At 40.6% G+C, this 14,253-nt stretch overlaps 1 protein-coding gene across 2 annotated transcripts; it reads left to right on the top strand.

The window, feature by feature from the left end:
• The first annotated feature begins 730 nt into the window (after positions 1-730).
• LOC134302540 (NAD-dependent protein deacylase sirtuin-6-like) lies at positions 731-13,657 on the top strand. 2 transcript variants are annotated; one of them, XM_062987675.1, is made up of 6 exons: positions 731-920; positions 9,333-9,460; positions 10,344-10,439; positions 10,535-10,615; positions 11,643-11,766; positions 12,278-13,657. In XM_062987675.1, exons 3-6 carry the CDS (start codon positions 10,375-10,377, stop codon positions 12,560-12,562), a joined length of 555 nt encoding a protein of 184 aa, XP_062843745.1. In that variant the 5' UTR covers positions 731-920; positions 9,333-9,460; positions 10,344-10,374; the 3' UTR covers positions 12,563-13,657. The 2 variants fall into 2 exon arrangements, with proteins under 2 accessions (XP_062843745.1, XP_062843746.1); XM_062987676.1 differs by having other exon boundaries at positions 12,262-13,657.
• Positions 13,658-14,253: the final 596 nt, after the last annotated feature.

The raw sequence follows: 14,253 nt of genomic DNA, 5'->3' as shown, positions 1-14,253 counted from the left end.
TAACTCACAGAATGTAAGTTTTAAAACATTTCTTCTCCAGTAATAATTTTGTTTAAGTTATTTTTTGTAAGACAGAAGAGTACAGTGAAATGTGGAAATGTTAATTTGTTATTGTACTATTGTATATGATTGTATGAAAAACCTGTTACTGAAAATAAATTTAAGTTATTTAATAATTTTGTGTTTTTTGTTTCTTTTACAAAAAGCCAGAAACGTGCAATGAGAGGGATAAATGATGTTTTGTTATTATATAATTGGTTCTGAACAAAAACATCAGACTTCGTTCATTATAGTAATAAAAGTACTTTTTATTTGCCTAAGAAGTTTGTAACTTTGTTAACATGAACATGATTAACTAATTAACAGTAGAAAGTAAAAATTACAAAATATTGTTAATTTAATTTAATTATAATATTATAATTTAGTTGTTAAAGTATATCAATAATATTTATTTAAATCATGACAGTGCTCATTCCTACATAAAAGTAAATTAACTGCTGTTAGTAAGTCAAAACTATCGGTATTGATTTCGGATCGATACCAAATTTTGCACACCACTGTTATCTTATTTGAAACCCAAAATATGGTCACCCTAATAATAATAATAACAATAGTAATGATAATTATGATGATAATAGTTAATAAAGTAAAATGATCTGTGAGCGTCGCTAAGTGACGTTTTACGTTGCTGTGCACAGTAGTACGCAAACTCTGTATGACGTAGAACAGAGAACCAACACAACAACCCGGACTGGTGCATGAGAAAGCTCGTTGTGATTTACATTAACGCTCATTTTCCTTTACATTTACATGTATTAATCACAGTGGGAACTTGGAGTTTAAAACGCTTTAACATGTCCGTGAACTATGCTTCTGGATTATCTCCTTACGCGGATAAAGGCGTCTGTGGACTTCCCGAGGTAATTTGCAGTTTATGCTCCGAGGCTATGGAACACTCTACCTCCTAATATTCGACAAGCACCTTCGGCCGCTGTTTTTAAATCACTCCTAAAAACATACCTTTATAAGCTGGCATTTGAACAGTGAGGAGCTGTGTTAATTTTAATTGTTTAGTCTATTTGTATTTGTTTTATTTTGTCTCTTTCTCTGTATTTTTATTTGGTTCTTACTTTTTTAATATAATGTTGTGTTATGTATGCTTATTCGATGTACAGCACTTTGGTCAACGTAAGTTGTTTTAAGAGTGCTTTATAAATAAAATTTACTTACTTACTTAATGTTTCCCTTGTTGTTAGCTAGCTTTCATCGGACGCGTACCAAATGACGTGGCTTTGTTGATGTAGTGCACTGAGTAGGGCGTAGAAATGTGCAATACACACCGCAGATAGTGCACATGTGTAGGGAATAAGTAGGAATTTGGATTGCAGCCTCATAGTATCTCACTCTTTTAATAATAATAATAATAATAATACATTTTATTTATATAGCGCTTTTCAAGATACTCAAAGACGCTTTACATAAGACAAATAATCAAAACAAATACGTACATACACCATACAAATCATAGTACAAAATCAAAATAGTACATCAACATCAAGAATAATTAAGATAAAAACAAAGAGAGCAGCATAAGACAGTTCATTAAAAATTAGCTAAATTATGAGCGAGAACAACAAATATAGAACAATTTCTTAAAATTAGACAGAAACAGGACAGATTCACATGCAATCAGGAAACTGAAAACTTTACAAGTTTTAGGATCTAGGACTTCACATTTCTGTCGTGATCTAAGTATAAAAACTATTAAAAAGAATAGCAAAAATAAAAGCATTTATTTCGTGTTGTTACAAGTTAAATGCCATTTTGAATAGATGAGTTTTGAGAAGTGACTTGAATTTGGACAGGTCAGGACAATCTCGTAGGTGTTTGGGGAGAGCATTCCATAAAGATGGAGCAGCTATGGAAAAGGCCCTGTCACCCCAGGTCCGGTGCTTGGTCCTAGAGGGTATGGACAGTAGGTTAGCCTCAGAAGAGCGAAGGCTACGGGAGGGAATGTGCTGATGGAGCAGGTCGGTGAGGTAGGATGGGGCCTGATTATGGAGAGCTTTGTGAGTGAACAGAAGAATTTTGAATTGAATGCGTTGAGCAACGGGAAGCCAATGAAGTTTTTGTAGAACAGGTGTAATATGATCACGGGAGCGAGTATGAGTAAGGAGGCGAGCAGCTGAATTCTGGATATACTGAAGTTTTTTTAGGATTTTGTTAGATGTACCATAAAGGATGCTATTGCAATAATCAATTCTGGATGTAATAAAAGCATGAATCAAGGTTTCGGCGGCAGAAAAGGAGAGTGATGGACGTAGACGTGCTATGTTTTTTAGATGAAAGAAAGCAGTTTTGGTGATGTGATTTACATGGCGGTCAAAAGAGAGGTTGCTATCAAAAATTACACCAAGATTTCGGATGTTAGAAGACGGAGACAAAGTGTCATTATCAATGGTAATTTGAAAAATTTTTTGTGGTTTTTGCCAGGGTTGTAGGACCTACGATGATCATATCAGATTTTTCACAGTTTAATTTGAGGAAATTAGCTTTCATCCACAATTTCATTTCAGTGATGCAATTTGTCAGAGTGGAGTGAAGTTCAGTATTAATGGATTTGGAGGAGATGTAAAGCTGAATATCATCAGCATAGCAGTGGAAATGTAAACCATGCCGACGTATGATGTCACCAAGGGGGAGCATATAAAGAATAAACAAAAGGGGACCTAACACTGAGCCTTGGGGAACGCCTTGGGACAGTGGAGCAATGGCAGAACTACAATTGTTGATATTAACAAACTGTTGTCTGTTTACGAGATATGACCTTAACCACAAAAGGGCAGTACCAGTGATGTTGACAGAGGATTCAAGGCGGGACAGAAGAATGGAGTGATTAATGGTGTCAAAAGCTGCAGTAAGATCAAGGAGGACGAGAATATTAATTTGTCCAGAGTCTGAGGAAAGAAGAAGGTCATTTGTGACTTTGAGGAGGGCTGACTCAGTGCTGTGCTGGGGGCGGAAACCAGACTGAAATGATTCAAATAGATTATTGGAATTTAGGTGATCTTTGAGCTGTGAGGCAACAACACGTTCCAGTATTTTCGACAGAAATGGAAGATTGGAAATGGGCCGAAAGTTACTCATAATGTTAGAGTCAAGTCCAGGTTTTTTAAGTATGGGAGTAACAGCAGCCAATTTGAGTGATTGAGGGACTGAGCCAGAACTAAGAGAGGAATTGATTATCTCTGTGATAAGTGATGAGATAACTGGAAAACAACCCTTAACAAGTTTTGATGGAGCAGGATCCAAAACACAAGTGGAGCTTCGCATCCCTGTTAAGATCTCAGATAGGTCCAAATGAGACACAGGTGAGAACTGAGACAGAGGCTGGGTAATAAATTGAGGTGAGATAGGCGGAGAAACAGAGATGACAGGGGAAACTGTCAGAAAATTGTGGATATTCTCAACTTTTGTTTGAAAAAATGAGAGGTAAGAGTTACACTTGTCAACTGTAAAGGAATTGGTAGTATTGTCAACTGGTTTGAGAAGTTTATTTATTGTGGAAAAGAGAGTCTTAGGATTTGTTGATCCAGCATGTATGAGTTCGGAATAGTAAGTGGATCGGGCTGCCGTAAGAGCGTCTTTGTAATGTTGAAGATAATCAGAATAAATCTGATAATGTACTGTTAGACCGGTTTTCTTATAAAGTCTTTCAAGCTGGCGTTTACGGGATTTCATTTGGTGAAGCTCAATTGTGTACCATGGTGCAGAATGACTAAATGAAACAAATTTGGTTCTCAAAGGAGCCAGCTCATCAAGACATGAGGCGAGTATGTCATTATAGTAATCGACAAGGTCAGATGAATTACTGGACAGTACAGGACAGACAGACATCTTTTTAACAAGAGAATCTGAGAAAGCAGAGGGAGAGATATATTGAAGATTCCTGAAGGATATTTTACGTTTAGCTCTAGTGATGGGCCTAGTGACCTCAATGTCCATGATGATTGTCAAATGATCAGAGACAGTAAGGTCATGGCTGGACGGCTGATGAACTAGGACACCAGTAGAGCAGACAAGGTCAAGAGTATGACCTTTTTTATGAGTTGGAAAATTTATATGTTGTGTGAAATTAAAACACTGTAACAATTCCAAAAATTCCCTGGCAAATTTACAGTTGTTGTCATCAATATGGATGTTAAAATCACCCATAAGCAGTACAGAGGATGAGAGGGCACTAAGCTGGGTTAAAAAATCTGAAAAATCAGAGAGAAAGGAAGCGTTTGGCTTTGGCGGACGATAAACTACAGCAGTGACCAGAGGAGTAGGCCCTGACAACTTGAAAGCCAGGTGTTCAAAAGAAAGAGCAGCAGGAAAAGACAAAGTGGTTATTTTAATATCATCCCTATAGACTGCAGCAACACCACCACCTCGCCCTTCCATACGAGGTTCATCAATATACGAGTATCCCATTGGCGTGGTCTGATTTAACGTAAAATAATCCAAGGGTTTATGCCAAGTTTCAGTGAGACAGAAAAAGTCTAGTTCACTGTCAGATATAAATTCACTGAGTACAGTACTTTTTGTGTTGAGTGAACGAACATTAAGCAATGCCATTTTCAAGTGGTATTGTTGTGTAGTTGGCTGTGAGGAACGAGGAAGAGAACGGAGATTTGCTAAGTCCACTCCGCGTTTCCCATCCCACTCCGTGGACAGCGTTGTCATGGAGACTACACCGCTACTGGTGTGCAAGGCAGCAGCGCTCTGATGACGTGTTTGCGGAGCGACAGTGCGCACGGCTGACCAGAAGGATGGAATAGCGTTACCGTTTCGAAAATAAACAAGCTTTCTCCGGGAGCCCCTGTGAATGTAACGAGGCCGGCGAAGGAGTCCAAGCTGTTTGATGACTGAAATACACGATGGAGTAGTGCAATTGTTGAACTTCCTCAGCTGGTCAACGGAATAGTTCAACATCGTGCCGATCCCAGGAAAACTCATCCACCGTTCACCACCGGCCGCAGACGCGATGTACAGTAGAAAGAACAAAAAGTATCAAAAGCACAAATAAAAATATCAAAAGTAACATAAAAGAAATAGATCCACAAGGTGTGTAAAAAGATGAAAACGAAAAACGATAAAAATACAATAAAATACGGTAAAATACGGTAACGGTAGCGGCAGCCAAATGCGCCAGCGTCCACCATCACTTTTAGCAGATAACCGGTTTTGTCTAATTACTACTAGTTTTATATCGGTAATTGTCAACATTTTTGACAGTATATGAGTACAGAATATTAATTTTCCCTGTAATGTAATATTTACTTATTAGTATTTAATACATGTAAATAAAACGACGTTATTTTGCCTCTGTATTTCTCTTTTCATAGTGGTAGTTTGCAGAAATAGCTAGCTTTAGAACTATGCACAGCCTCACAGCAAGAAGGTCTTGGGTTCGATCCCCAGGTGGGACGGTCCGGGTCCTTTCTGTGTGGAGTTTGCATGTTCTTCCCATGTCTCCAAGAGGCATTCTTGTAAGATGCTCATACTAGATCTCTCGATCTAAAAGGTCCTAATGTGGGTGCAAATATGACCAATTTCTTTTTACTAATAAGCAAGGGGCAAGCCGTAGCCTAGTGGTTAAGGTACTGGACTAGTAATCAGAAGGATGCTGGTTCAAGCCCCACCACTGCCAGGTTGCTGCTGTTGGGCCCTTGAGCAAGGCCCTTAACCATCAATTGTTCAGACTGTATTCTGTGACTGTAATGTAAGTCGCTTTGGATAAAAGTGTCTGCTAAATGCCAAAAATGTAAACAATTATCATTCAATGGTTAACGGTTAATCTCATCAGCAAAAACCATAAAGGAACTCTTTACCAAGACAAAAGCAACAACACTCCTAAAATTCCTGTCATTAACAAAACCGAAGCAACACATATAAATAAACATACAAAGACAACAGACATAACTTCTCTAAGTCATATAAAAAATAAGTAAATAAAAGACAGATCACAACCTGTCCTGCCATGAACATGGCCCAAAGGGCAGACATGGCGTTAAAAACTAAACACTAACTAACTATGATGTTAGGGAGGTGAGATTGAGACGGTTTGGGCACGTGGGCCTTATTTCTGTTGGTTGGTTAAACTTCTAATAACCAACACATTCTTGATTGTGGAAGCTTGAATTATTGTAGCAGTGATGATGATAATGTAATTAAATAGAGAACAAACAGCAAAACATTCCAAAATTTATGATGCAGGTTTTTATGGTCTGTTTTCCACCCTTCTATACATGTAGAACAGATGCTGAGCTTAACTGTGTGTATTAAAGAACTAAATATGTTTAGCCCCAAGTACCTCGCTAAGAACTTTGGCAGATAATGTAATGCCATTGATAACTCAGTAGATGGAACTAGAGAGCTTGGCATCACCAACACATGAATATAGTAATTAGAATGGGTGTCCCAATACTTTTGCCCATATGGTGTATATCTAAATTAAAGAAAATGCGTGTGTGTTTGGGGGGGGACAGATGTGTACAGATGCACATTAAATCATCTATTTGTATTTTTTCTTGACTGCTCCTGTATTATACATGAGTGGGCACAGTTTTTATTTTTTTAATGTGAGAGGTCCTTCCTGATCCAGGCTTAAATCACAGTTCTAGCTTTAGCGTCAGAGTCTTGTTTTAGTGCTCAATCCAGGCCTCGATGCCCTCTGAATGTGTGAAAGTAGATGAAAATCGGCTTGTATAAGCCTTGTTTGTGTGGAGCAACCAGGAACAGAGGCGTGTGTCTAAAACTAGTAATGGGAAAAGTGGCTGTTTATACAGCCTTCAGTGCTCTATTGTGCAAAGCTGTCAAGCACAGGAGCGATCTTGAAGTGACGTGGGTACACACACCTGCCAGATCTACACACACGATCCTGCTGCAGCCTGGAAAACAAATGGAAAACAAACACAGCAGATATATGGAGCTCAATAGCAAACTGTAAACATGCACCCAGCAAGATAAAAGGATCCTAAAAAAAGCTCCCAAACACACACTGAGAAAAAAGTATGTGGACTCTTTTAGCTGTTTCAGCTATTCCAGCTGCCTCCATACACTAAATCATGCATACAGAAAAACACACACATGGAAAAACACTGGAATTAGAATGGGTCATATGTAGGGCTCTAATAAATTTACTTCAATATCTTGATATTTTGACCAACTGATTGCTAACTGAATTGCTGTAGGATTGCTAGAACCGCTTCATAGTGCAAATTAACCAGTAAACGTGAGACACTTGAAGGTTACTCGAATGAAAAATGTTAAATCGCTAAACACATTTACATTTTCAGCATTTAGCAGACACTTTTATTCAAAGCGACTTACAGTACAGTGACAGTATATTGTGTAAGCAATTGAGGGTTAAGAGCTCAGCAGATCCAGGGTTCGAATCTCCAGTGGTGTTGTCTGCCGGTCAGTAGTCTAAATACAGACATACCGTATTTTCCGCACTATAAGGCGCACCTAAAAGCCTTAAATTTTCTCAAAAATCTGCCGTGCGCCTTATAATCCGGTGCGCCTTATGTGTGCACTGAGTTCCAAAGTCTGTAAAAATGTTGTTGTGCGACTTTGGTAAGCGCTCCGCTTGATTGACTATCGCAGTGTTTCTCAACCTTTTTTCAGTCACGGCACCCTTTACTAGTGTTCAAAATCTTGAGTCACCCCAGTCTGAAATGTGTTAAGAGGCACTCACCCTCTGCATCCCTCCTCGCACCACACACCCCTCCCCTTGGTGAACCAACACGCGGTTGCGTATGGCAGGCGCTTCCGACACACCCCCCCCCCCCCCCCCCCCCCCTCCCCTTTGCGAGCCAGCGCGTACGACTCGGTTCCTGCTATTCAGTTCGGATCTTTCGCAAACGACTCCTCGCTGTACACAGCAGACGCAACCCGCGTTTATTTATTTAAATAACGTCGGAATGTTTTTGACGGCACCCCGGTTGAGAATGGCTGGACTATCGGACCATTTCCCGCTGGATACCAATCAGAGAACATTACGTAATACGTACAGTACGTACGCTTACCTCCGCCACGCCTTCGGTAGGTATCCTTTTTTTGTAGACCGTATGTTTTAGCGCCTTATAATGCGGTGCGCCTTATGTATGGGTTAAGTACAGAAATAGATCCCGTAATTGAGACTGCGCCTTATAACCCGGTGCGCCTTATGGTGCGGAAAATACGGTAATTGGCTGTGCCTACGTGGGGTTGGCGTCCTGTTCGTGGTGTGTTACTGCATTGCAATTCCAGAGAAAATGAACCCACCGTGACCTTGATTACAATAAGGAGGTGGATGGCCGAAGCCCTGTAATGGATTGGTGCCCTGTCCAGGGTATTCCTGCCTTGAGCCCAGCCTTTCACAGTGGAACTGGACCCGCTGCATCACTGTCCAGGATAAAACGATTAATGAAAACACACCTTAAATTTTTAATTTCACAGCAAATTGCATATGCATTAATGACGAAAAGGCCTAATAATTATATAACTCTGGTTTTTCTTTTCGTATATTTCTATCTTTGTTCCTTCCTGCACCAATCTTTCACTCAGCTCAGTCGTTTGACCTAAAAACCCTCCTTTATTTACTCTGAGCTGCTCAGATCAAAAAGCCCTCCTGCACCCGTGGCATTTCAGACACAAGAATGATCAAGAGGGGCGCTTGAAAAGAAGAAGCATCTATAAAAAACATCTCTGTTCCTCTCAGTTCTCGCTGCCAAAACCTGCCATTGGGGACAAGACTTCTCTTGCTGCCTCCCACCTGGAAATGCATGACCTGGATTTGTACATTTACTAGTTCTGTGGTTGAACCCTTTTAAAAGAAAAAAACAAAACTTTGTCAAACATATCGCCATGAAAAAGACACAAGGAGGTCAGTAAGTTTAAACAGTATTAAAAAACAACAACACTGCTACACCTGATACACATATACCAGAGCAACACAGTCTTTCAAGTCATTACCATGTTACTGTTATTGCAGTGCTTAGAATGGACCTTCACCCAAACATCATCTGGGACATTATCATAGGAAATTAAGTGTACAGAGCCAAGGATGAGCTACAGTCTGTAATTGTATACCCACAAAGTACATCTATGTGGTAGGAGTAGCTTATAAAATAATAAATAAATAAACATGCATGTATGGTGCATGCTCATATAAGGATCTGTGAGGCACACTGACCTAGAATTACATGCGGTGTGTGTGTGTGTGTGTGTGTGTGTGTGTGTGTGTGTGTGTGTGTGTGTGTGTGTGTGTGTGTGTGTGTGTGTGTGTGTTTGTGTTCCTGCAGGGGTCCTAAAGGAGTGTGGACGATGGAGGAGAAGGGGGAGTCTCCGCAGTTTGACGGAGAGCCGGCTACCTCAAATACCTCATCAGCCAGAACGTAGACGGACTTCATGTGCGCTCCGGCTTCCCCAGGTAAACATCAACGGCCTTTACAAAAATGAGCTAATCAATCATTTTTGTTTCCTATGAATTACTACACTGTCTTTTTTCACAAATATTGAAACCCCTGGAAAACATAAAGTTGTAAAGAAGAGGCTTTGATCTGGCAACTCTTGGTTAGGGCGCTCTGTTTGCTCAGCGGGATCCAGGGTTTAAATTAGAACGAATCCCAGATTCCATTTATAGGCTGACCAGAGATCAGTACCTGAAAGCTCATTCAGCCATATAGGTTTGGGTGTGGAACAAATGTCATGCTGGTTAGTAATATGTGAATATAAAGTATTATTTAGTATTTATATATTAATACAGTTTGGAGTGCTGTATCTGCTTCAGATTGGCACATGCACAGTCAAATCCTGTGTTTTCTCACCCTTCTCTTTTTAGGGATCGTTTATCTGAGCTTCTAACTCTCCCCTGCTAAGTCCGTATGAATTCATGTACGTCTTTGCTAGCTTTTCCTCGGAAGCTGACAGTTGCAGGCCTTGTGCTCGAGGCCGCCAGATAGATTGCCGGGTGTGGGGGTCTGTTAAATTTTGCATACTATGCATACTATTAAATTAAGCCGTACTATGGATTAGTACCTTGTGGAAGTGTATCCCTGCCTCATGCTGGACCCACTATGACCCTGACCATGATAAAGCACTGGTGAAAATGAAATATTATGTTTGGTTCTTTTATGTAGAAGTGTTCACTTGCATTAAATGGCTAAAAAAAATCTTTGGACAGCTGACCATTTCTCTGGAAAGGTTTTCCACCATGTCTTTGGGAATTTGTGCTTATTCAGTCAAGTATTCTTGAGTCCAGGCAAAGTTATGCTGGAACAGAAAGGAGCATTCTTACATTTGTTGTTGTACAGGCAGTACGTGCGTGAGAAAGTCATCGGGGTCATGGGTCTCAAACCCACCGGCCGTTATTGTGAAGAGACCCGTTCCAGAGGACTCCGGGCCTGCAGGTTAGTACGTTCTTACCTGCAGTATGTCTGTGTTCATGTGGGTCTGTGTGTCGGGTGATAACATGCGTCTGATTGGTGTGTTTGCTGCTTTACAGGGGGAAGCTGATCAGCACGATCCTGGACTGGGAGGACTCGCTGCCGGACCGTGACCTGAACCGGGCCGACGAGGCCAGCAGGTAGATTTGTGAGAGTGGGTGTGTGTGTGTTTAATTTTGCATACTGAACTTGGAGTCTTTCTACCGAGTCGTTTGTCATTTTGGGATCTTAGGGATTGCATGCTATGTAACCACACCCTGATGAGGGGTCCGTCTACTCACAAATTCTGGCTGCTCCTCTGAAAACATAAGGAACTTGATATATAAGTGATATTCATGCCTATAAATGCTTTGAACTGAGAGCTACAAGTATGTGGACTGTTTTCCCGAATGTGTGTGTAATGTTTACAACAGAACGGCGCTGTTTAGGCTACTGAGACAGAGGGCTGCGTTTCAAACCGCACACTATTTACTACACATATGAATCCAAATATTAACCACACTATTGATGTCAAGGTAATTTAGCTAAACATTTACAGTAGTACATTTACAGTAGTACATTTACAGCGTGGTATTTGGAACACAGCAGCTCATCAGATTTTTGTCCAGCCTAATACAATTTAAGGGAAAATGCTGTTTAATTTACCCCTCATACACTATATGGACAAAAGTATTGGGACACCCCCTTCTGATTTTTGAATTAACGTATTTCAGGTGTAATAGATCAAATATGTAAGGGAAGTTATGCTTCTAACAGGGCATTTGTGGCCCTGTGCACAAAGCAAGCTCTATAAAGACATGTAGTCTGCACAGAGCCCTGATCTCAGTTCCACTGAACAGCTTTGGAATGAAGTGGAACATCAGCTGAGACTTTCTTGACTAACATCACCGCCCAGCTATACATATACTATTTTGACTGAATATACACACATTTCCACAGACGTACTTCAAAGCCTCGTGAGTCTTTGTCTTGTGACTTCAAAGTCTTTGTGACCTGGTAGAGTCTGATTTGTAGGCAAGTGTGAAAGTGCGTATATCGTTCTCAAGAGCTTTATTCTAAGCCAGACAGGTCCGTGAAGCGGTATAATCCAGTGATTCCAATGCATTTTTGATCAGTGCAACGTGTGTGTGTGTGTGTGTGTGCGTGTGTGCGTGCGCGCGCGTGCAGACGAGCCGACCTGGCTCTTACTTTGGGTACGTCTCTGCAAATTAAGCCCAGCGGGGATCTGCCTCTTCTGACCAAACGTACCGGAGGCAAAGTGGTTATAGTCAACCTGCAGTCGACAAAACATGTGAGTTAACACACACACACTTTTATGAAAATGTATGATTAGAATACACCATAGAATTACCAACTCGACTGGTTTGAAGAAGTTTATTAACACGATTACAGCAGTATCACAGCAAAAGGACAAAGCGTTCTCTTTTTATTATGTATTTATACTGTTCTATTCATCTAGGCTTTAGAAGTGCTTCTTCTTCTAGCTGCCAGAATTGGTTATTAGCAGGTTCAGCTCTTTTGCAGTTGGGAGTGTGAGCACATTCCATTCCACATCCACAACATCTGCTTACTCACACTCAGAACAATGCCAGTGATTCTCCACTAAGTTACACTAAATATATTCAATAATATGACTATGGGGATTTAGTACATAAGCATTAATTTTCCACCACAACACGCACACACAATGCTGCCATGTAACAGTTGGAAAGATGTCAGTCCACAGCAGGATATAAAACTGATTCATATAATTTTGTTTCTTGTACACTTGTGACGTTACCTGTAGCATTTCATTGTTTCAGGACAAACACGCCCACCTGCGAATCCATGGTTATGTGGACGAGGTCATGAAGCAGCTGATGAAACTCCTGGGCCTGGAGATCCCAGACTGGACCGGGCCGACGCTGTGCGAGCTCTCCGGGGGCGACGCCGACATCCTGCCCTTCGGCGCCTGGAAAAAGGAAGTAAAGATCGAGCTGAAGATCGAGGAGAAGAAAGAACCTGGGCTGAAGAGAAAAACAGCGAAGAAAGAGGATGACGTAAAGAATACGGACCGAGTCAAAACAGAGCAAAAAGAAGAAAATTAAACGACGGACGTTTGTAAGCAGGAGCCTTTAAATGACGTTGCCAATGGTGAAGATGCACAAAAACTATGTGGCGTTAAAAAACCTCGGATTGAGACGTCGTCTCTGTAGAGCCGCCAGGTTTCATGACTGGCAGAGAAAAGACCAGCAATACAAACTCAGGCAGACAAATCCTACAGTACTGTACTTTTCATAAGCAGCCAGTGTGTGGACTTTCGTCCTCAAGTGTGTGTTAATTGTGCAGACAGATTAGTTGTTTTTTATTTGGAGTACAGATCTGAGACACTGAAGCATCAGTCGCTTCTCACTGATCATACGATCAGCTGTGAGTCTAGGTGCCAAGCGTCCGTTTTCAGCTTGAGCTTACAGGCGAGTTGTGTAATTTTTATACTCATGAGAGCGTTCTCTGATCCCTAATGCAATATGGATAGGGTGCTGTCAACCCCCCCCCCGAATTAAGCAAGTGGATATGAATTCTCATTGGCGTCAAACATTCAGACCTGTACCATTCTTACAGTGTATGCCAGAGCATTTTTCAACTCAATGTTTTTTGTCACCCATCTATAGACAAGGGGGGCAAATAATTTTCAAAAGCAACTTTCATTCACATTGACCAAACAACAAACATTTTTAATTCAAATTTTTATAACAAACAGTCCGTACTGGTAGAGCCCTATAAATTTTATTTTTCTCAAATTTTGCACAATTACCTTCGGACATTTGGATATTTTGTACTCTTTGTTTACACTAATTTACTTAGGTTAAACCATAAGCAACAGCTATTTCGTCTGATTGCTACGTTTCTTCATCCGGCCCAAAACCACATGTAAACAAGCCACAGATCTGAAGTCATAAGAACTGATTTGAGTTACCACGGTAAGCATTAATAATAAGATACATCAGAAGCTTGTCGAGTCAAGCATGATGGGCTTAGATTTTGTTTTATTTCAGCCCTTCACTTATTTCAGTTGTCCCGCTAAGCCAGACTGTATAGGACAAATAAACACTATATAGTATTTTCCATTTATGATCCCATCACTTATATTCTACTGTTTTGTACTAACCCGTGCTTGGTAATAAAGAAGGTGAGTGAGTGGTGCTGGAGTGAGGTCAATGTGTCTCATTAAAATCTACAAAACCACAACAATTGAATTTAATCTGGACACCTGACCGTGAGCTTGTTGGACATTCTATTCCAAAAGCATGTCCATAAAAATTATTTAGCTCAGCCTCTATTCCTCTTGAAAGGCTTCTACATGATTTTTAATGTTTCCTATAGCTATTTGTGCCCATTCAATCAAAATAGCATTGTTGACACGTTAAAGAAAAAATCCTGGATTGCATTCAGTCTTCTAATTCATCCCAAATGTGTTCAAGGTCCGGGCCCTGTTCAGGCCACTGGAGTTTCTCCACACCCAGTTTGTTAAAGCGTGTCTTTATAGAACCTGTGCAGTCAGGCTGGACCAGTAAGGGTCTTTCCAAAAGGTCCACAGACGTTGGAACTGGGCATTGGAGCGATGGAAGGAGGTCGAATAGATGAATCCTGTTTTCTACAAGACAATTTGGACCAGAGGAAGAGATGCTCGCTTGTTTGATAGGCAGAACCTTGCAATGTTCTGATGAACAATTAAAGCTTTCTGACCTTCAAGGTGCTCGTACATGTAGAGTGCATAATATACCCAAAAGTCTGATTG

The sequence above is a fragment of the Trichomycterus rosablanca genome, chromosome 25 (assembly GCF_030014385.1).
Source record: "Trichomycterus rosablanca isolate fTriRos1 chromosome 25, fTriRos1.hap1, whole genome shotgun sequence".
NCBI lineage: Eukaryota > Metazoa > Chordata > Actinopteri > Siluriformes > Trichomycteridae > Trichomycterus > Trichomycterus rosablanca.
The sequence above is the reverse complement of the archived record's forward strand: the minus strand, read 5'-3'. Positions and strand labels throughout refer to the sequence as shown.